This window comes from Corvus cornix, chromosome 3 (assembly GCF_000738735.6).
Source record: "Corvus cornix cornix isolate S_Up_H32 chromosome 3, ASM73873v5, whole genome shotgun sequence".
NCBI classification, from domain to species: Eukaryota; Metazoa; Chordata; class Aves; order Passeriformes; family Corvidae; genus Corvus; species Corvus cornix.
In genome coordinates this window covers 14,837,338-14,859,709 of record NC_047056.1, presented here as the reverse complement: position 1 = coordinate 14,859,709, position 22,372 = coordinate 14,837,338, and the positions used below count along the sequence as shown (strand labels likewise).

The 22,372-nt window shown below is 39.7% G+C and overlaps 1 protein-coding gene across 9 annotated transcripts in view; it reads left to right on the top strand.

Moving 5' to 3' along the window:
• Positions 1–20,669, top strand: part of CLIP4 (CAP-Gly domain containing linker protein family member 4) — a 32,603-nt gene extending 11,934 nt beyond the window's left edge. For all 9 annotated transcript variants that reach the window (XM_039569252.1, XM_039569247.1, XM_039569248.1 and 6 more), the window contains 11 exons: positions 697–815; positions 3,039–3,275; positions 6,515–6,650; positions 7,373–7,513; positions 11,084–11,167; positions 13,882–14,022; positions 14,446–14,574; positions 16,378–16,501; positions 17,279–17,343; positions 18,002–18,074; positions 18,723–20,669. In XM_039569252.1, coding sequence (XP_039425186.1) covers positions 697–815; positions 3,039–3,275; positions 6,515–6,650; positions 7,373–7,513; positions 11,084–11,167; positions 13,882–14,022; positions 14,446–14,574; positions 16,378–16,501; positions 17,279–17,343; positions 18,002–18,074; positions 18,723–19,044 — 1,571 coding nt within the window. In that variant the 3' untranslated portion in view covers positions 19,045–20,669. The remainder of the gene's footprint in view (positions 1–696; positions 816–3,038; positions 3,276–6,514; positions 6,651–7,372; positions 7,514–11,083; positions 11,168–13,881; positions 14,023–14,445; positions 14,575–16,377; positions 16,502–17,278; positions 17,344–18,001; positions 18,075–18,722) is intronic.
• Positions 20,670–22,372: the final 1,703 nt, after the last annotated feature.

The window sequence follows — 22,372 nt, the reverse complement described above, 5'->3', positions numbered from 1 at the left end:
TCCAATCTTCTAGAACAGTAATAACTTCATAGCGGATTGAAAGATATATTGGGAACAACTGATAGAAATATATATTGTGCTAAATCTCTTCCAGCCAAATGCAGTGCTCCATTTTCCAAACTATCAGTGTGAGACCCTTCAGAGTGCAATTGTTTGAAAACAAAGAAATTAATAACAATCACCAGCTCTTACTTCATTCTTGGCCATTAGTAATTAAATCAATGTAAAGCAGATGTATAATCAGGTTTCCCTTACCCTACTGCCTGCTCACAAAGGAAAACAACTGGTTGAAGATGCATCTCATTTTAATGTTTGACACCTAGAAGCAATAAAATATAAATGTTTCTGAAACATTAAAACATTAATTTACTTGCAAACCTGAAGTTACTCACTTGTTAATCTTGGCACAGTAGATTGGGCATCCTGAGTGGCAGCCATTTTGCAGTTAAGTCATCAGCATTTAAAAATGAGTGAAAGTACATGCTCATCTTCTGGATTGGTTCGTGGTATGAATAAGCAGATGCAAATAAGCTTGATATTCTATGTTGCTTCTCATATGCATTTGGTACATAAATAATGGGGTTTCTTTATAAATGCTGACATAAACTGTAGAAATGAATGTCCTCCCTAGGAATCTGTAGGGTGAAATGTTCATGTAACAGACTTGCATACCTCACATGTGATGTTTAATTGCAGATGTGGATGCCACCTGTAGTGATTTTGATTTTGGAACAGCTTTGCATATTGCTGCATTTAACCTATGCACAGGAGCTGTCAAGTGTTTACTGGAACATGGAGCAAATCCTGCCTTTAGGGTAAGGAGTTAGGTTGTAGATTCACCAATAGGTGAAAAAGGTACCTGGAAAAACTGAACAGTCTGTCCAGGATTTTGAGTAGCTAAAGGTGTGCTACATGGAGTGATAGTGCCTCAGAAAAAAATATTTACAACTCATAGTGGATGGTTTTATATGCTTTGTCCTACCTGTGTGTTGAAGTTTGTATTTTTGTGTCATGGTCTAGTTCATTAGTTCAAGTAACTTTCAGGAGCTTCTTCTCTTTGTTGTTTGAGCTTTCATTTATTGCTACTCATTGGTGTCTTGCAACAGCTGTCATGGCAGGGAGGGATCTTTTCAGAAATGGAGGAGTGTAATCTTTCCAGAAATGCAGTGTTGTGCTCAGCATTAAGCCTGGTGTTAGCATGAGTAACTGATAATGCATAAACATCACCTGCTCTGCTTAGTAACCTAATAATAGGCATAGGTTATAGTCAAAGTGTTGCTATATATGTCTAGCCACAAATCCTGGGTTTTGATTGAGTTTTGTGTTTGATTCGGATGTTTGTTTTTTTATGTGGGTTTCTGTTTGATTTTTTGTGGCGGGGGAAGGGCTTGGAAAGTTTTCTGAATTTAGCAAAAGCAGTATCTCAGTTCTCTGTTTTCAAATGCAGGGTTGGTGTGTTTTTTGGGTTTGGTTTTTTTTTTTAAGGAGAAATTATAGCTGTTTCAAGGGTACTCAAAAGTCATTATCTTATATAGCACCACTGGTGTGAAGTCTTCTGGAACATTATTGTCCATACAGTTCTTCATGATATTCAATCTAGATCTCTTAAAAGATTTGGTTTTTGTCTCTTTATTCACTGTGCATGTATGTGTGTCAAGTTCTCTGGCAGCTGTATGTTTGTATATTTAGGAGTCTGTTGTCACAGGGAGGACGGCTTTGTAGTTGCACAAACATTCTGAGCTGGCAAATGTGTCTGTGCCCTTGAGAAATCCTGAGCTTCCACTTTGTCTTCTTGCCACTGCTCGGTACTGCTTTGTGTTGGCACAGAGATTTGCAGGGCACCTGGTGGGCTGAATTGTGGGACTGATGTGACCAAAATAATTTGTAAAGTGATGACTAGAAACTCAAAACAAACTCCCCACTCAACTCTGTTTTTACTTACAGAGTGATTGGAGCTTTTTAAGGAATGGTGGATATTGAATTCTTCAAACCTGCCATAAAGTTCTGACTAGAGACAGTGTGTAGAGTTTGATTATTATATGGGAACAGCACTGTAAATGCGGAGTCAGAATTGTACTTTTCTAGCTTTGAGATGGATTGAGAGGGAGCTCAGGAAACACTGAAATTCTACTCTGTTTTGAAGGGACCAAAACAAATTCACTCTTACTGTGCATCATTCCTTCTTTGAGCTTCTGGTAATATCCAAGTCCAGGGGCTCAGTTGCGACTAATTTGGAAGAGTGAGATGGTTATTTTCCCACAAACATTGTGAGCATTGGCAGACAGATGAAGCTCCACACCAGTGGCTTTGCTAGAATGTAGGTAGAACTGGAGCAGCCTGACAGTACCTGCTGTCTGGGCAAGTGGCCGGGAGTTGAGGTTAACTCCAGGGGAGCTGGTACTTCAACAGCTTGTCCTGTCACGTAGGACATTCAGGGACTCACAGTCACGGCTCTCCGGGAATGGGACATGTTTGGAAAGAGCTCTGTCCTTAATCCATCTCTCCTAGGATAGTCTGTATCTCGATAAACCTGTACAGATTTATTCAGGTACTGATGTGAGCCATCACATTTGTATATTCTATACATGCAGCATACATTAATTAAATTCCCTCTTACATTTGGAATAAGCCTTGCCAAGGAGTAAGCTTTATGCTGGGGTAAAGATATATTCTTTGGGAGGAGTTGGCTTTTCAGTATTGGCATTACAGACCAGAAGTCTGCCTTGCTTTCCTAAGTCTGTGTTTAGGTACACAGATACACACAGGTGTTTTGTTTCAGGTGTTCTGAGCCCTAATAATGTTCTTAAATTTGAAAGTGTTGGTTACTTGTCAAAGACGAGATGGTGTACATGGTAGCTTATCTATCTAAGGATGTTTTGGCATCCTTATTTGAAAGTGTGGATGTTTTCATAGTTGTTTATATTCTAGGAAAAATATCTAATAAAGAGGATTAAACACTCCATAAAATGCTGTGGTTTCACCTGATGAGATTTATCTTGTAACAACATCAAATCCTGTGCCATGTTATGTTTCTACAGAATGACAAAGGGCAGATTCCAGCAGATGTGGTTCCTGATCCGGTAGATATGCCACTGGAAATGGCAGATGCAGCAGCCAGTGCAAAGGAAATCAAGCAGATACTGCTGGATGCAGTGCCTCTCTCATGTGACATCTCCAAAGCCATGATTCCAACCTACGACCACGTCACAGGCAGGGCCATGCTTTTATCGCTTGGACTGAAGCTGGGAGATCGTGTTGTTATTGCAGGACAGAAGGTATGGCCACCAACCTGGTACTGCCCTCATAACTCCTACAGTCCATTTATTTGCCCCTTTGGAGACATACTTCAGTTAGAGGGTCTGAAATGCTTTCTTGAAGGTGTGATCACTGGATGGCAGCAAGGAACTGGTTACAGAAAGTAATAAGCTGAAGAATTGTGTGATAAAGTCATTATTATGAAAAGCAGTTTTGACAGGCATAGGCTGCATTTCGTGTCTGTGAATGATTTTTAACACTCTCCTATAGTACAACAGCATGGCTCAACTTTTATTAATGTTTTTGATGTCACATCAAAGTGATGGTAAAATTCACAAATTACTTTGTGAGTTGCCCAGCTTTGTTAGGAGTGTGCATTCATGAAGTACTCTTGATAGTTTCCAGAAGGCAGGGAAAAAAAAAACCCCTTTAGTTCTGCTTAGCCTATAGTAACCCAGTTTCACTGGTGCAATGCAGCTAAAATCTTTGAAGCAGTGCTGTGCCAACAGGGTTGTTACATGGTTCTGTGGAAGTGTAAGAATATAGCTAATAGAGGTCTAGCTCAAATTTGAATAGTCTTTTAGAAGCTACCATGATAGCCACGTTTTTAAAAACGTATTTGAAAACTGTAACCTTGATATTGCATTCAGTATTCAGACTTTTTATTTGCTTTGACAGCAAGGGATCTAAAATGATTTAACAGTGCTAGAACTCTTTTAAAGAAATATTTTTTTTTCCTGGTAAATATTGAAAGCATTTGTGAGCAAAACAGCTTTAGCTTTAGTAGTTTTCCTAAGGTAACTTCAGATTTGTAACTGTCACAACTGAAACGTTCTAAAGTGATTTCCAGCGAGAGTGTGAGGCAGCTTCCATTGTGTATTTTAATTTGGTATATTCCTGAAATTGGGTCAGGAAAAGTGAAGGAATCAGTAACTATGCAGAAGGCATTTTAACTGAAGTATGTACAGAAAGCCACTTACTCTTTAAAGACAGAAGTTTCTTTAAAAGAAATCACAGTGGCAGCAAGGGGAGATAACGTAAGTGCAAGTTAGTGGAGGCTTTAGAGCAAGAAAGTGATGAAATTGGTGCGCTTGTGTATCTTTCCTCTGAGTAAGGCCTGCAGAACCGTTTGTGCTGTAATGGGCTCACTGTGCATGGATAGCCCGCCTGGGTTTGGTTACGTTTATTCTTCTGATCGATCGTGCTGTTGCAGTGTTTTTTGAGATGTTGTTGGAAGCTGTTTTTGTGCTGCCACAGGCCAGCAGGGCTTTGCAGCTAGGGTGTTTTTCTTTAAGGGAGCCAAATCTGTTCTAGAGCAGGTGGGAAGGAGGAATGTGATTGTGCTTTTTGAACTTCCATTTCCACATCAGCTTTCCTCCCTTCCTTCCTTTGTGTGCAAGGAGCTGTTGTGCAGTACTCCCACATCGCTTCCCACCCCTTTTCTCCATTAGCCTGAATGGAGAAGTTGTTCTCAGCCCTGCCTTCCCCTCCCCCTGGATACTCCTAAATTCCTACAGGGTGCAGCAAAAGTGAAAACAGGATGATGAAAATGGTGCCCTGTTTTTAAGCTTCTGCTGGATGAGTTCTCGTTGCAGAATATGGAAGCTGGGATGAGGGCACTTGGAACAGCAGCATTTTTTGGAGCTATATTTACGGGTTCCTGTTCTCTTTCCTGCTTCTGCAGTCTCTTAATATGTCAGCTTTAATGAAGCTTGAAAGCCAAACAGTAGATGCCAAAGGGAGAATGGATTCCTCTCTTGGCTCCTCTGTGCCTGTCATTCCAGTTGTCTTACAGGGTAGGAAGCTGTGTAAGCAGGTGTTTGTGTACGTGATTTGGGGCCCCACAGCTCCACCAGCTCCTTCTCTGCTAGATTGAGTATCCATTTGGATCACATCTGATGAAATGGGAGTGCAGGGAAGCCAGCAGCTGGGACAAAACTGCTCCTTCTCTTTCTCATGTGAGAGAGATCCTCTGCTCCTTGCTTGGCCAAGTCCTAGGGCAAAATGAGAGCTGCAGTTCTGCCATCTCCCAACTCTCGTTTAAGGTACTGGCTGATCTCTTCTCTCTGCTCAGTAAGTGCCCTTTGGCTGGTGCCTGGAAAGGAAGTGAAGGAATTGTAGGAATCTGTGGGGCTGCTTGGTTGAACTTCTTCTGGCTGAATTTGAGCCTGTGTTGGTAGCTAAAAGGTCTGAGTCTAGATTAGTGTGACATACCTGCCTATAACAATCAAGTTTAAAGGAGATCTTCAGCATAAGAGAGCAGGCTCTGGGACATGTTTATTTCCTTACAGACATTAGGAAAGAGCAGCTGAAAGGTTTTATAGAAAAAAAAAATTGTTTCTATCTGTTTTCTCTCTGAGGGTTGGATTAAACAGTGGAGTCATAGTGCAAAATGAACTAATAGTATTAAGGTCACATGAGATGAAGAAAACTGAGCAACTGAAAGATCAAAGGTTTTTATTACTAAAACTAATTTAAAAATCAAATATAAAAAGGAATTTAAATCAATGTTAAATGCATCTCGCTTAGTTATTCCTCCCCTGTTTGGTTGAAGTGTGTGATCTTATAATATGTATTTGCAGAGAATGAGGTCCACCAGCAAGACTGGTCTGTCTTGATAATCTTCATATGCTTATCTGTTCAGAGTTCATAGTATATATTGAAGCAACAGCAAATGTTTAAAACATTTGCTGGCTTTTAAAATTTTGTTTAGTCATAAGGAGGGAATAGAAAAGAATCTTTTCCAAAGAAAAAAAATTATTATGCTCTGAAGTTTACCCTTGAACCTTGGCTATATATATAAAAAAATATATATACTTGTATGTATGTATTTATGCCCTTACAGATTTTTCTAATCTAATATTTCTATGGAAGCTGCAGTTCAGGAAGATACCTAGCCCCTGATTCTGTAATTCTTGCTGTATAAACAGTGAAAGTAAAACCTCTCATTGGTCGTGTGCTTCTGTACCTTGCTGACGTAGAGCTATGTTTACAGCGGTTCTGACTGTCTAATTCTTGTCTGTGGTGAGATCTGTCCATAACCATGGCTGGTGTTTAATGCAAAATACAGAAGGACTAAGACGATTTGGAAAATGTATTGAGTGGTGTTGAAAGGTAGGAATGTGAGTGAGGGAAATGATGTTTGTATTTTTGTGATGAAAAGCTTGGAGATGACTTGCTGTCTCTTTCATAGTCTATACTATTTTCTCATGAACAAAACTTGTTTAACAAACCCATTCTGTGTTGATTTTTCTCGTAGGTTGGTACCTTAAGATTTTGTGGCACAACAGAATTTGCCAGTGGCCAGTGGGCTGGTGTAGAGCTGGATGAACCAGAAGGAAAGAACAATGGAAGTGTTGGAAAAGTCCAGTACTTCAAGTGTGCACCAAAACGCGGTACAGCTTTTATTGTCTTTTTTCTTAAATTTTTAAACTCCCCAACTTTTAAAGAGTACTGGAAGATAGGAACCTTCAGGGAGGATAAAAACAGGTAGCACATTCTGTTGCTTGTCTTTGTACTGCTTTGTTTGCTTTATTGGTTCTTTTAGCTGTTCCTACTGTTTTCGCTCCAATAATTTACAAAACCACTGAAAAAACCAAGCAGTGGAAATTTCTGGTTGTTTCCTTGAAACTGTGAGATTTCCTGGTTTTTCACCTATACTGTTGAAACTTCTTGTTTGTATTGTAACAGTAATAGCCATGTTCCTTTATGTGCTTTGTCTTCCTTGGTAAGATACTCATGCTTGTAGTTGTTTTCTAACTTTGAGCTTGAGGTATTTTAATTGATGTGCCACGGACACACAGGACATACAAAGTTCCTGTGTTTTGTAGCCGTGGAGACTGAATGTTACTGATAGGACAAAAAGGAGATTCTAAATTGATAGTCTTACTGACTTCTTCCAACTTACTCTGTTCAAGTTGCTTGATAAGAATTTCGGTTTCACTGTTCATTTGAGTTTGTCCTTCCTACCCTGCAAGTGCTTTGTCAGCATAGCAAGCTATGATTGGGGCTGAAAAATAACCCCTAAATTAATTGCTGTGAGAGATAGTAGATGGAAAGTATTGTTGCATTAACATTATCCACAGTTCTTTGTTGGCACATACAATTTTCTCTCCAGGTATCTTTGCACCCCTTTCCAAAATAAGCAAGGCTTCTGAGCACAAAAAAAGCTCTGTACGAAGCTCTTCTGTGCGGTCTTCACCTTTGGTCAAATCCAAGAAAGTAGATGTGACACACATAACTTCCAAAGTGAATTCTGGTGAGTATTTTCTTGCATGTTGACACAGGATGGAGAGATACTAATCTTTAAGAATTAGTAAATCTTGGTATTAAAATACTTGTTTGGAATTAGTTCATAACTTGAGATGAGAAGGTGATAAGGTCTTTATTAACTCCGTGTTCTCGTGGTTAGAAGTTCACTGGCCTGTGAAATGGTACTGGAAGGACACTGTGTATAGCTGTGGAGGGATTACAGTGATCTGATGTACTATGGCAGTTTCTACTCTTTACACACTCTATAAAAAAGATCCTCACCACAACATTTATTCTTGAGCCATTAACGTAATTTCTAATTGGCTGTGATACCAGTTAAGTGTTTCAATTTAATGAGGTTCCATTTACGAAGATATTCCTGGAGAATTTGCAAGGAATTAAAGTCTAGAAATAATCTGTATACCTTTATGTCTATAAATTGAAGAGATTTATTTTCTGGCAACACGATCAAGGAACTATTTAACTCATTGTGTTTTATCTGCTAATTAAATTATCTGAGTAAAACCAATGCCAATTTAGAAGAGAGAGGTTTTCCTTGTAATAAGGCCTCAGTCTACTGATGGGAGTTATGGGCTCAGTCTCTGGCTCTGGTTTAGTTTCTTAGTAATTTGCTCAAATTACTTAATCCTTCTGTGTGAATTCCCTCCCTGTGGAGTGAAAGATTCATGTTTTCTGACTGTTCAGGTTCCAAGTTGTTTGGAGAACTGGCTCTTCCCTGCTGTGTGCAGTGCTGGCCATGCAAAATCTGGCCCCCTCTGTGTTTGGCTGCCTATGTAATAATGTGATTAAATATTTCATTAGCATTTCTTTTGCCTTTTGAGCCCTGTTTAGGTGACTCACACTAAGGCAGCACAGCTTTAAGGGATGGAAGATAACACACATTCTCGTTGAGTTTACCCAAGTACCCTAAAACACCAGTAATATGCAGGGTATAGAAACAATGCACCAGACTGATGCCAGGAAAAGATGCATTTAGACAGCTTTTTGGATGACTTATGTAACTCTTTTCTGCATAGATGAGGGGGGAGTAAGTTTTAAGTGTCTGTATTTACAATTAGCACAAAATTCAAGCTATTTATAAATGGGTATCTTGCATAAAAAGCTTCTTGGGATAAGCAGTTTGTTGGGAGTATTGCTCAGGAGCAGATCCAAGCTGATGACTTCTGTTAAGTATTTTCCACTGTTTGATTCACTTTGTTGTGAACTGTTTGTAACCCATTAAACTATAATGGGAGGGACTTTTCCTTTGTCACAGACAGCTTCCTTCCAGGCAGTTTGGGCATAAACCACCTTTTCTGTCACAAAAATACATTTGTGTCTCTGTAAAATTTAAACATTTGATACCTTGCTTTAAGGTAGAAATCAGAGTGAGTTAAGCAGCATCTACCCAGGATAGTTTACATCCACTGGATGTGAGTGTCTGGAAGCTGCTGCTGGCAGGGAGTCCTTGCACACAAAGGTCCATGGGAATTAACGTGCCTGGCTGATTGGCTGGCTGGAGGGGGGAAGGACAACACTGCAGAGGCAGAATATTGGTTGGCAGTGTTTATGTGCATCGCCAGGTCACATTTCTTTCCTTTAAACTCTCTTCCTGCGATGCACTGGTTTGTAATTGACACTGAACTGTGCCATAAATCAAGTCCCTCCTGATGGGAGAGAGTTTTCTAAAAGTCCTTGCGAGGAGTTTCAAAGATAAACTGAGGCTTTTCCTGGAGTTTCAATGCTTCCAGATAGTTGTTTATGAGGTCTTATCAGAGGAACAGAGCCACTAGCGTGACCCAGGTACAGCATAGAGCACAGAAAAGCAGGAGTGAAGGCTCTCTATCAAGATTTACACAGCCTTTTAAAGATATTTTAACCAATAGTTACTAAAAACCTACATTATTTTCACTTTCCTACCAATTATTCAGTAACACGTCTAGGAACTGTGGAATTCTCTATCCAATCATTCCAAACTACTTTTACTGCAGAACAAGAAGTAGTAGAAGAAGGAGAAGAAGGTTTAGAGAACAACAAGAATCCTCCATTTTGATATTTTTTACTCTTACCTATTTACTACAAAGAGAAGCCCAAAACCTCTAAATATTCACCCTGTGACAATCTTACACAGTAATCTATCACCTAATTCACACCACTGTATTTTCTAGTTCTCTAGTTCTAGTTCACTAGTTTTCTAGTTCTTGTCTGACTGTTGGTAATTTTTTCCAAGGTTGGAGGTTAAAACAGTGTTGTTCAGGGGGGTAAGAACCCTTAAAAACAGGCAGAGAAATATTCTTGGCACTCTGGGTTCCTATAGTAATGATTCAAGAAAAATTAATACGCTTTTTGTAGATAAGGCTATAAGGTGCAAAGTAAAATATATTTCTAATATTGTGTAGGGGTTTTGAAATTTTATTAGGTTCTACTGGATTTGAATAATCCATCAGATTAAAGAGAAAAGATCTTTTTCAAGTTTCTAGGAAGAGGATTATTGAGATAAAATTAAGAAATGTGTTATCAATCACAAACACTAGATTTTTGATCTGGTGCCTTAATGGCTAAGCCATAAAATTTTGGTAAATACGCTACCCTTGCAAACTAGTTCAGTCCCTGTGGCTGAATTAAGATGGTGGTACTGGAAGGACACTGTGTATAGCTGTGGAGGGATTAAAGTGATCTGATGTACTATGGCAGTTTCTACTCTTTACATACTCTATAAAAAAGATCCTCACCACAACATTTATTCTTGAGCCATTAACGTAATTTCTAATTGGCTGTGATACCAGTTAAGTGTTTCAATTTAATGAGGTTCCATTTACGAAGATATTCCTGGAGAATTTGCAAGGAATTAAAGTCTAGAAATAATCTGTATACCTTTATGTCTATAAATTGGTATTTTAATATATAAATAAATATAAAAGATGTGATTTTTCTTTCATGACAGGGAGTGGGTAAATCATAGATAAGTTTGTTCTTCATTGAGTTAGGGTAGGAAACTGTCAGAAATGCAAAATGACTTTTTGCAAATTGTAACTTAGGTGGGAGTACGAGTTGCTACACATACCACAACATTGCTGCTCTGAGAGTTAGGCTCTTAAAAATCATATTGGCATGCTTACATCACTATTTGTAGTCTGAATGAAGATCTGATCTCAAATCTCTCTCAAAACCTTGATGTGTAATCTTTTACGGCAGAAACTGTGAAATTAGTCCTGGTGAATAGTAGATCTTAAGTACTATAAAAGTGAATGTTACAGGTATGAATGTTTGAAAGATTTAAATAAAACTCCTTCAGTATAAAAATTAGTATTTTGTAGGCCATTTGTTTATTGTTTGGCAAGATAGTTTGGACTGGTTTAGTGTGTTAAGGGGTTTAATATCTGTGCTTATCCATCAAAACAATTCTGCAGTCTCATTTTACCCATTTATCAAGTGTCTAAGGAATTGTACAGTTTTATCAATTTTTCTATGCATCCAGTAATCTGCAAATCTGTCAAATTGTTTTTGTGCATGACTTTCCTGTAAAATTATTATTTGTTAGGATGTATATATTTAATTGTATCTATTATTTTTATAGGCCTAAATATGGCAAAAAGAGACAATGCTTCTGAAAACAACTTTATGACTGCTAACAGGGGAAAAACTGTACCCGCAAAAGATGGTAATGAACTAATTTTTAATTTTTTTTTTAACATCTTAAGAAAAATTCTGTGTATGGCACTATTACTGCTGCCCTACCTCTGTAAAAGCCCTGTATCTACACTATAGAAAAAAGTTGCCTTGCTTGTTTATATTATATTCAAGTCCCAAGCAGGCTGTAGGCATTTAGTTTTCTAGGAGCAAAGTAATTTGTGTGGATGTTTGGCTGGCATTCTGTGTTGCTTTGGTAACCACTTCTGTCTGAATACTTGGGCAAGAACATAGACAAGCCCTTAAAGCTGGCTCTTAATAAATGATCTTGCAGAGGATCTGCAGAATTACCAGCTGAGGTGTCTGAGAGAGACCTTTTGCCCTGAATTGTTGCTGCCTAGATTTTAATATTCCGTTGGCATTTTTTCTCTTCTCTATCTGTATGTTCATGCTTCTGTAATAAAGTGTTACCATCTAACAGTGCTTAACAGTCTTGGCCTTGTATCATGGCAGACTCACCATAGCAGGCTTCAAACATGAAAAATGAAACTGGCTTTTAAAGAGTGCCTTTTGCATGTGAATCATTCTCTGCAATTATCTACTTTCACAATTGGATAACAACTTCTACTACAGCAGTACTTTGCTGAACTTGAAACACGAAGGGACCTCACTTTCAGCTGTCTTGAACAAACATTAAAAGTCGTGTCTCCTTTGAAGTTTTGTCTATAAAATCATAAGTGTTGGTAAAAACAGTATTTCTGTGAAATAATTTGAAGTGTGAATTTGGATATGCCTTCTTTAAGTCATAGAATCACAGAATAATTTAAGTTGGAAGGGACCTTAAAGATCATCGAGGGGCATCCACAGCTTCTCTGGGCAAGCTGTTCAGTGCCTCCCACCCTCACAGTAAAGAATTTCTTCCTGATATCTGATCTAAACCTCCTCTCTGTCAGTTTGAAGCCTCTACCCCTTGTCCTATCACTGCATGCACGTGTGCAAAGTCTGTCCATCTTTCTTGTAGGCCCCCATCATGCACTGAAGGGCCACAGTAAGGCCTCTCTGGGGCTGACCAACCCCAACTCTCTCAGCCTTTCCATGTAGGAGAGGTGCTCCATCCCTCTAAACATCTTCATGGCCTCCTTTGGACTTGCTCCAGCAGGTCTGTGAAGAAAAGCATCTTTTCATATCTCCTGTGAGTGAATAGTTGTGAATTCAGAGAGAATTCAGAAAAGACACGACAATAACTAGATGTATAAAACATGACTTAGGAGTAAAGACTTGAAATTTGTGATTGTGTGATTAAAAAGACAGAAGATGAAAGGCATAAAACTGGAAGCTTTGGGATAAAAGGAATAGTATAACTCACTCTGCATGTGTAGTGGGAGTAAAAAACCTTGATCTAAACCAGTGGTGATTGAGGTTTTATATTAAGGGGAAAACCCCTGTAACATTGGAGATAATTATGTGGTGAAATACACTATTGAGAAAATCTTGAGATCTCCCTGATGGGAGATTTTTAAGAACAGGCCAAATACTCACCTGTCAGGAGTGTTATAACAAATAATTGTTTTGCCTGGAGGAAGAGGAATCAATTATTGGACCTGCTGAAGTCCTTTCTGCTCTTCCTTCTCCCACCCTGTGATTTCCCACAAAATGAAGTATCTTGATGACAGGTGGAATTGGAGCAGTTTTTGTTGCATTCCTGTAAAAATGGTGGTCTGACCTCCTGTGAATCTGTCCCTGGACTGGCTTCTAAGGACGGACTTGTAGCATGTGTTTGCAAACGCACACATGTATTTATACCTTGGACATGGAGCCAAAGTTTACCTGTTAGTCACCATTCAGGCAGTAATTTGCATTTTCTTCATTGTAGCATAGCTGCAGAGAGTATCTCAGAGCCTTCAGATTTCTGTCCTCAGCTTTTGTTTGGACCCCCACTGCATTTGCCTTCCTCAGTTCTTTACTGTTTTGCAAAATTGGAGGACTAATTGACATCGAATAAACTAACCCTGCGTTGTTATCAAGCTGTTTGCAAAAACTAATGGATTAAGCCTCTCAAAAGTCTGGAAAGTTTAATAAGCAATATTATCTTAATTTTTCACATTGATAAGCTGAGGCATAGATGTGTCTTGCTATACCTTGCCTCATTTTGGGCAAAAGCAGTTAGGAAAGGGGAGAAGAGGAAGAGCCTTGAAAAGGAGGCAGGAAAGATGAACATAAGTCTTATTGGACAGTTTAGGGTTTGCAAATGGAGATAAAAGTGATTTGTTTCCCATTCTAGTTTTATAGTACAGGTTTTAATATTACAGTTTGTAATGGAATATAGTAGGCTTTAATCCAGGCAATAATTCACTCACATAATATCACCTTCCTTCCACTTCTCATCAAATCTGTAGTAGGCTGGATGCTGAAAGGCTGGTGGTATGATCTCTTGTTACTAAAGCTCATGTATTTTAATAAATATGCTTGGGACTGTTCAGATGAACTTCATAGAGTATAAAGATGGGCTTTTGGAGACTTCTTCTATCACCATATTCCCACAGCAGGGTCACTTGCACTCCTGTCATTCCTGACAGGTGTTTGTGCAAACGCTGTGTAACAAGTTCTGGCTTTGGCTCTTTACTTTGTATTCTGCCCTCCATGGAGAGCAGACAACTTCCATATTTACAAAAGCTTTCCTTTCTGCCTAATCTATCCTTTTCCAAGATATGATCCCTGAAGGACAACTTCCATTTATGTCTTTAGGTTTTCCTGGGTACAGCAGCTCTTCCTCTTCTACTACCTCCTTGGAAGGCAAACGGAATTACTCCAAGAAGCGGAACTCAACGAGCAGCAGTAAAAAGGCCCTGACTCGAGTGTCTTCTGCCTCATCTAAGATGAGTGCTGGTATGGTCTGTTGTATTGAGGTGTATTTTCACAGGGGGGAGTTCACTGCTGCATTGAGTACTTAGGTAGAACTTCTTGTGTTGTTTCAGAATCTGAGCTAGTTTCAGAAAGACACTTGTGAAGTAGTTTAATCATAAACCTAAGTTTGGCAACTTTTAGAAAGATTTTTTTATAACATCTTCAAGATGAAAAGTGTTTCTATAGTTGGTCACTGTACCTTTTCAGAGCAGAGAAAAGGCTGTAGTCCAGTTTTCAGGCTGGCACAAAGCAAATCTTTGTCTAAGCAAAATTTGTGTTGCCATGTGTTGAAGGTACACTGTGTTAGAGGTAAATATTCTGTTCACTAGTCAGTTGGCTTGCTATTGAAAGCTTTCTTAAAGATTTAATGTCACTAATTTCAGATCTTGTTCTTCTCTTGGCCAGGGCTGTATAGCTCCCCAACCACGAGGAAAAATGCTCTTGATGGAGAAATCCAGGTTGGAGACAGAGTACTGGTGGTGGGGCAGAGAACAGGCATTGTTAGATTTTGTGGGACAACAAAATTTGCACCAGGTATGTGCAATGCTCTGTGTATATTGTCAGATGAGTATGGAATAGCTTATATGCAAGCATGTGAAGAGAAACCCATCTTTTCCCTCACTCCTTCAAAAAAATTTCTAAATTTAAATTGGTTTGTTTCCAAGTTCTCTGTCCCTCTCTGTCCCTCTCTGTCCCTCTCTGTCCCTCTCTGTCCCTCTCTGTCCCTCTCTCTCCCTCTCTCTCTGCTTCTCCCTTCCCCTTGCTAAAAAACACTTTGCAGTGAAGCCAAGTGCTGTCAAAGGCAGCCATTGTTCTACATGGTGGAAGTTAATTTCTGAATCCTTCGTTGTAACCAAATTTATCTTCTCTATGGCCCTATCTATAATCTTATTGCAAGAGTAATGCAGAAGCAGTTGGTAGGTGTTGCTGTGAGTACCTGGTTTGGGTGAGCTCTGTGTGATTGGTGATTGGCAATACTCCGTCGTGACACTGGGTGGCATCAGGATTTAAAAAACGCCATCGGGATGCAAGATCGTGGTACAAGCTCTGTACTTGTTTCATCCCTGCCCAGTTTCCAGTTCCCCAGTTTCACTGTAGGCAGTCCTTGCTCAGGTACTGCAGTTACCTGAGGGACACTTAAATGTCATCACTTCTTGTGTTGTTGCTGACAAAGGGATCAGTGAGAAAAGGACTGTTTCCCAAATGCACTGACAACTGTGAAATCAGAAAGCTGTTTGGCAATGTTAAGTCTCCTCCCTCTCTGCTTTAAATCAGGAACATAATTTTTTGGAGGAAAGCATGCTATTGTAAGAAGTGAGGATGGAAAGATGACAAATCATCACCATTTGCTAACCCAGTAATTTATAGAAAACCTAACAGATGCATGTTTAAGTATTTCAATTCTAATGTGTATCAAAGCTCTGGAACTTATCCAAGGTTTGTTCCTTTTGCTGCAATGCAGATCTTTATTTAATTCTAAAAATGGGAAGCAGAGAACTTCTGATATACTGAGCCCTTCTAATTCATAAGCTGTCATTCCTGAGTTTCTTGAGCTGATAATTAGAATTACCGTTTTATCCAGTGCCTTAGTACCAAGTGACTTGAATTAAATTCTGAATCTTCTGGGGATGGATAGCATAAGGACTACTAATGGAGTATGAAATTTAGCACCTTTATGTAATTAGCTCACATTTATCACGGGTTATGAATGATCAAGCTCATTAACATCTTGCTGCCTATTCAGTGTTCTGTACGAGATTAATTGATGGCCAGTTCCAATTCTTACACCCTTCTCTTGACATCACACAACCAGCCTTGTGATTTGTATTAATTATAACTTGCTAGATGGAGAGAAAGAATGAATTAATATCAAAACTTTAATTTTACTGTTGATGATCTCAGATGAGGCATAAACCATGTGGTCAGAGGACTAAAGAGGGAAGCGTGCAACAGCAGTGCTGCTCTTTCCTGTCTCCTTGTTGTCCAATAGTCAGTTAAGTTCAGTAATACTCTATTTGACTTTAGTATGTATATATATACATACAGCTACATAGTCCTCAAATGTTTTACCTTTTTTGTATTAATTAAAGTGTCAATAATTTTATTGAAAGCATATAAAAATGCTGAGATAATTATCTTTATTAGGGTATAATTTGTGCATAATTGAATAGGTAGCTATTTTATAATATACATATTTACTGTTAACATCTGGACATTTTCTGACTAGAAACTGTTTTGTTTGATGTGGGTGAATGCCAGTTGTGCCAGTGGTCTAGATGAAGAAAAGCCTGTAGTGTTTTGTTGAAAATGCCCTGATTTTACTGTTTTGCAACGTAGGATTCTGGTGTGGAATTGAATTGGACAAGCCTCATGGGAAGAATGATGGCTCTGTGGGAGGAGTGCAGTACTTCAGTTGCCTTCCCAGATATGGCATATTTGCACCCCCATCTCGTGTGCAGAGGTGAGAACTGAATTTCCTGTAATGTTTGGGTTGCCAAATTATTTCTTAATACATTTCCAACGTGAAACAAAATTTTGAGCAGATACAGAAGATACAAATGTTTTCTTCTGCAAATGGAAGTTTATAACCTCCATTAAAAACCTGGTGGTTTTAGATCAACTTTTTGAAAGCAGAGTATAAAACTGGAAATGCACCTCCCCCTGTTTCTCTTGCAGCTACCTGAAGTATTTTTATTCCAGGGCCTCTGATAGTTTGTGTCCATTAAACCTTACTTTCATGACCCAATCTTGATGTGTTCTGCTAAATTCAATTATAAAAGGAAATTGCCCTTGGACATGACTGGAAATGCTCTTCTTATCCCAGCTAACTGCACAGAGTATCCAAAGCATGCACCACTTGCTTGTAGTCTCTTTCTTAGGTTTCAGGAAGAGCATCCAAGCAATTCTGTGCTCTTTCCTCTTGTATTTGTGTGTAGTTATGCTGCCAGACATGTTCTTGCTTTTATTTCTCTGAATAAGCCAGTTCAGGCAAACTGTTAGAACTTATCTCAGAAGTATACCTGCTGTCTCAGTGAGTAAGAGAGGCAAATAACTCAAATACACTGATTTGCTCCAGGCACTTCTTGCATACCAGCCTGAGTGCAGCAGGAATGTTGGTGTCTTTTGGGGGCAGATGGAGAAGGAAAGGATCAAAACTTCATCAATATTTGACGAGAAGCCAGTAGGTTTGTTCAGAGTTGAGTTGAAATGACTTCTTTATTGTGTTATTGCTTTTCAGACTAACGGGTTCTCTGGATTCTCTCACAGAAAGTTCGTGGAGTAAAGGAACTCACACTTTTCCAGGTAGGAGAGTGAGACACTGGGATTTGGGTGAGGCAGGCCCTGCTCTGCAGCCAAAACCTTCTGCACTAAGCCAACTTCTCCAAAAGCACAAGAAATTTTCAGGGATGCCAAATGCCAGCCAAAAGTCTGGCTGCTCCCTTCCTAAAAATGTAGCCTGCAGAAGGAGCTGTGGAGTGCTCTATTGTTCTTAATGCTGTTTCTACTGGCAGAAAGAGTTATGTCACTTATGATTGTTGGCAGTCTTCCATTATTACTATATTGCATTCTAATCAGAGAGAAAGGGAAATGGAACCTGCTCCTTAATACAAATTAAGATTGATGAAGGGATCAGTAGGGCAATGTCCCTATGAAATTGCTAAAACTTGTGTGAGGTATTTGAAGTAGTTGTTTTCCTCTACTTAAGCTTTTAATGAGAAGACTGCTTCAAATTACCTTGTTTGGTTTGTTTAATTTAATTTCTGTCCCCTCTGAAATTCCAAACATATTATGGGTATATACTTTCATGAGGAGTTTAACTTCCATTTAACTTCCAAATTAGAGAGGAGAATGTGCAGCAACTGTAGTGGAAGCAGTATAAAAGAAAACACAAAGAATATGTGTTCATAAGGGTTTTTTTTCTTGAAGAAGTCCTACACAGCTTATTCATCTTTCCACGTAGGTTTTAGACGCAGTCTAAGCACCACTTCTGCATCTTCACAAAAGGAGATAAACAGAAGAAATGCCTTTGTTAGGTGAGTGTTACAAGTTTCAAGTGCTTGGGTGAGCTGGCTGTTAGCTTTGCTGTTTCTTGCTCAAAAAAACCCTTCATGCATGTAGGATATCTAGACCTTTATATGCTCTTTTTTTTCCTTCCAAAATGGACTACTTTTCCATGGGCATCCAGGAGTACAGTCCTAGAGTACAGCCAGGTTGACATTAAAGTTGTTTTCCAATCATTCATCACTGCATATTCTCCAAATTCTTGTATTTTCACACATCTGGGTGAGGTTCAGAGGCTCTTGTTAGAGGACTTCACTTTGTCCTGGTGATCCTGACTGACACTTGTATGTTAAAAGTTGTTTTGGTTAAACTGTTTTAGGCCCCAAATAAAATATTTTGTATGGCTTAATTAACCAATACTATCACCTGCTGTAAATACTGTAGATCCTAGCATCAGGTGAAAGAAATTGCTTTTCCAATGCTTCAGACTGCTGAGTGTAGCAGCCTGTTACTGTTATTTCATGGTTTGTTAGTGACATGAGATCGAACCCGGTGTTTCTAAAAAGGGATTTGAGGGTGGTTTTTTTCCCCATGCACTTCCCTGAATTACAGATTTGCCCTGGATGTTTTTTAGACAAAAAAAGACAAGACTTTTTCTGTTCCCTTTCTTTTCTCACTAGATCCAAGAGCTCTGTGTTGCGGCGCAGCTGGAGCAGCAGCACTACAGCTCCCTCCGAGGGGCCCGTGAAGCTGCACGAAGGCTCCCAGGTTCTCCTGACCAGCTCCAATGAAATGGGGACCATCAGGTACATTGGTCCCACAGACTTTGCCCCAGGGATCTGGCTGGGGCTGGAGCTCCGCAGTGCCAAGGGAAAGAACGATGGCTCCGTGGGGGAAAAGCGCTACTTCACCTGCAAGCTGAACCACGGCGTCCTGGTGCGGCCCAGCAGGGTCACCTACCGTGGGATTAATGGGGCCAAGCTGGTGGATGATATTTGCTGAGCCACAGTGTGCTCATAGGGTGGGGAATGAGTATTTGAAAGCACAAAACAACCCCGCCTAGAATGCAAACTTACTTTGAAATCGTTAAATCTGCATTTGCATTTTACATATATAAGTATATATGTATGTGTGTGTATATAATATATATATATTTTATATAAAAATATATATATAAAAGAGATAAAAAAGAGTTCAGTTATGTTAAGGAGTAAAACCACTGTTGAGTTTCTCTTACTTTATCGACCCTTGCCTGGAAGGTTATTACAGAAGCATCTTGGGTTTAAGATGCTGCATCATTTGAAAACCGTTCCAGTTGGAGAACCGAGTGTCTGCAGTGTTCTCTAAAGTTCCTGTGTGGTTCATGCAGTATTTAAAGGTTTTTCTCCATGTAATAATGAACTGGAAATGTTTGTGCATTGCCTGCTTTTGACAGCAGAGGTGTTTGATGGGTGATGTTAGCCTGGTTCCTGGGCACTTTGTCAATTCCAATACCAGCTGCTAGCAATAAGAAAGGAGGATTAAAAAAACAGAGACAACCCCCTTCCTACCTTTTTCAAACAGTTCTTGAGTATTTTTGCATTTTATCATTCAGATCCCTCCTCTTCTTTCCCCCTCCTCTTCTCCTCTCCATAATACAAAAGGGCTGATAAATACAAGGATTTGCCCCTCTCTTAGTGAAGAGCAGCAATTAAATAAAAAGCCTTTAAAAAGCACAAATATGCTGCATGTCAGTCTGTACAGTAATAAGCACCTTTTGTTCTGCATTTGTAGAAGGAGCTACATATGAGATGCACTCTTTAAAATAACGCACTTTGCACTCTCCAGGAGATCTTTCCCTCATTTTTAGTGACTATTTTTTTGGTCTGGGATGCTGCAGGCAATGAGTATCGCAGTTGTAAAATGCAAATAAACCCAGAGTGGAATATGTAATACCCTCATCATAAATATTAAGTGTGTATAAATACAGCAAGGTAATTCCTGCCAGTGGTATGGAACAGATACAGGGTTTTCAAGCAAGCTGTTGCCATTTTCTGATTAGTTTGTGATACGTTTCTTTTTGTTTGCTTTGGAACAGTTTCCAGTATAAATTTTTTTGTGAGAGTTTTATGATAAATTAAGGATAGTTTTAGGTACAACACTGTAATGGGCCTTCATGTGACATCAGTTGCGTATCAGCCTTTTAAAACAGCTAATCTTTTGTCCATGTTTTAAACATAGAATGTATTTTAATTGCTCAGCATATGTAAACATTATCTTAACTGGTTGGGTTTGTGTTCCAGAACAGTCATTTTACTCTCAAATGATCTGCTTGCTCTTGCCTACTTGAAGAAGTGACACTTAAAATAGTGATATCCTATTTTTAGACAGAATCCTGCTGCTGTAACCGTCTTTTAAATGTTGCTGTAGCTATTTTTCCTGATCTGTATTTAAAATAAAATAATGCATATTGTATTCTAACTTAAGGGAATTTTTAATTGAATATAAAAGCTGTAAATTTTGAATGTGTAAAAAAAAAAAAAGTAATGCTTTATATTTAGAGACACAGATAGTGATGTACAACTTTACTTTGTCTAATATCTGTTTCTTGCTGGTATTAATAAAATAAAACCCTGTTAAATAATAGACCACAAAGAATTTTCACGGGGTCCTTACAGAATGTACAGAAGGATATGTTTCTCCTTCTCTTCAAATGAAGTGCAGGGGGTTCAGCATGGAACAGCAACTGCCAGCTGTGAACCAGAAGCTTTTCTCTCTCCTGGCTCTTCAGCACAGAAGTGCCAGTTCCAAACAAAGCGTTTGCACAGCACGTTCTGGCACAGCCTGGTGCACCTGGGCGAGCAGTGGAGTTCCTGTGAGGAGATACTCATCATCAGGAATGCTCTTTTTCCTGCCTGACCAGATGGAATGGGTGGCACTGCTTTATCTGAGAGATAGCTGGAGTTCTCCAGGAGGTAGGTATGGGAACGAGTGTGTGGGTGAGGCAGCAAGCTGGGCCAGCTTGTTAGAGTCACACCACTTCTGTGTGGTCTGTCTTGCACAGATGATTCACTGGGAGCTTGTTTTTCCTGCAGGGGTGTCAGGCTGCACCTTCCCCAGCTCTGTAGCTCCAGGCAGGTCAGCTGGAAGTAGGGTCTTGGTGGCCTGGGCCTAGTGAGTGCTGCAGGACTTCATTGAACCTGCCTGATGGGTGCAGGAGAGGGCAGAGATACCATTTGGCACTGGTGTATTGTGCTCTACCTTCCATTTCAGCTTCAGCCAGCAGCACATCTCTCCTGGAAGCTCTGGCTGTAATTGGCTCAAGCACTGCAGCTTAGAGAAGCAGATCTGACTTACAAGACAGAGCTGTTTCAGTAGCTCTCAGGATCTTCTGCCAGGAAGCAAGAAGCACTGTAAATTTATGCTGTCTGAAACAGAAATAAATCAGTCCATTCCAGAAAGGATTACTGAGGGCTCTCTTCAAGGTGGGGATGGGAAGGGATTTGTGCCTGCCTAAATCCAAGGTAAGTTGCCATAATCCTTAACTCCAACTCTTGCAGGAGGACACTGTGTCAAAAAAATTCTGAAAATAAGTGGCAGTGAAGTTTGAAATTAGGTGCTGTGCAGAGGACTGTACTGTCACAGCCCCTGACTGGTTAGAAAAAAAGCCAAATGATCTCAAAGTCCTGATAAACTACATAAATAAAATATTATCTGTAGTTTATAAATAAATAAACAGATAGTCCCCAGCAATACTGTGCTGCCTGTGCAGACTCTGAGGCCAGTCCTTGTCCCATAGCATGTCTCAGGTCCAGTTAAAGAAAATGGCCTTCCTCAGTGCTCTTAGCAATTAAATCTTTCAATTTTTCTTGAACACTGGCTGGAGAGACCACAGGTGCATGTCACAGGAGGATGACAACTTTCCTGAGGTGTCTGAGGATGGGGAATTAATTTCTAGAAGTTCAGCTCAACTGGACTCAGTGACTGTTTTGCAGATGGTCAGTGGTTTTCTGGGCAGGGAGCCTGTGCTTTGAGAGTGCTGCTGGTCAGCAACATCTGAGGCACACAGATCCACGCTTGGCTCTGCAGACCTGCAAGACATAGCCTGGTTCCTCTGACAAGTTAGCTCTGTTACCTGTGAGAGGTGGCAAATCCAGCATTTCTGTCATGGCTTTTTCAGAGCTCAGAGTTTGCAGAAGCCTTGTCAAGGACCAGGTGGCAACTGAAACACCTGCATCCTTTTCCCTGCCTCGCTGCAGACAGACAACTCTAGAAGAAAGGGGAATTAGAGCAGAGATTGCCAGTCAGTGCCAGATCCGAACCAGGCTGTGGTGGCTGGCTGCTGACCAGC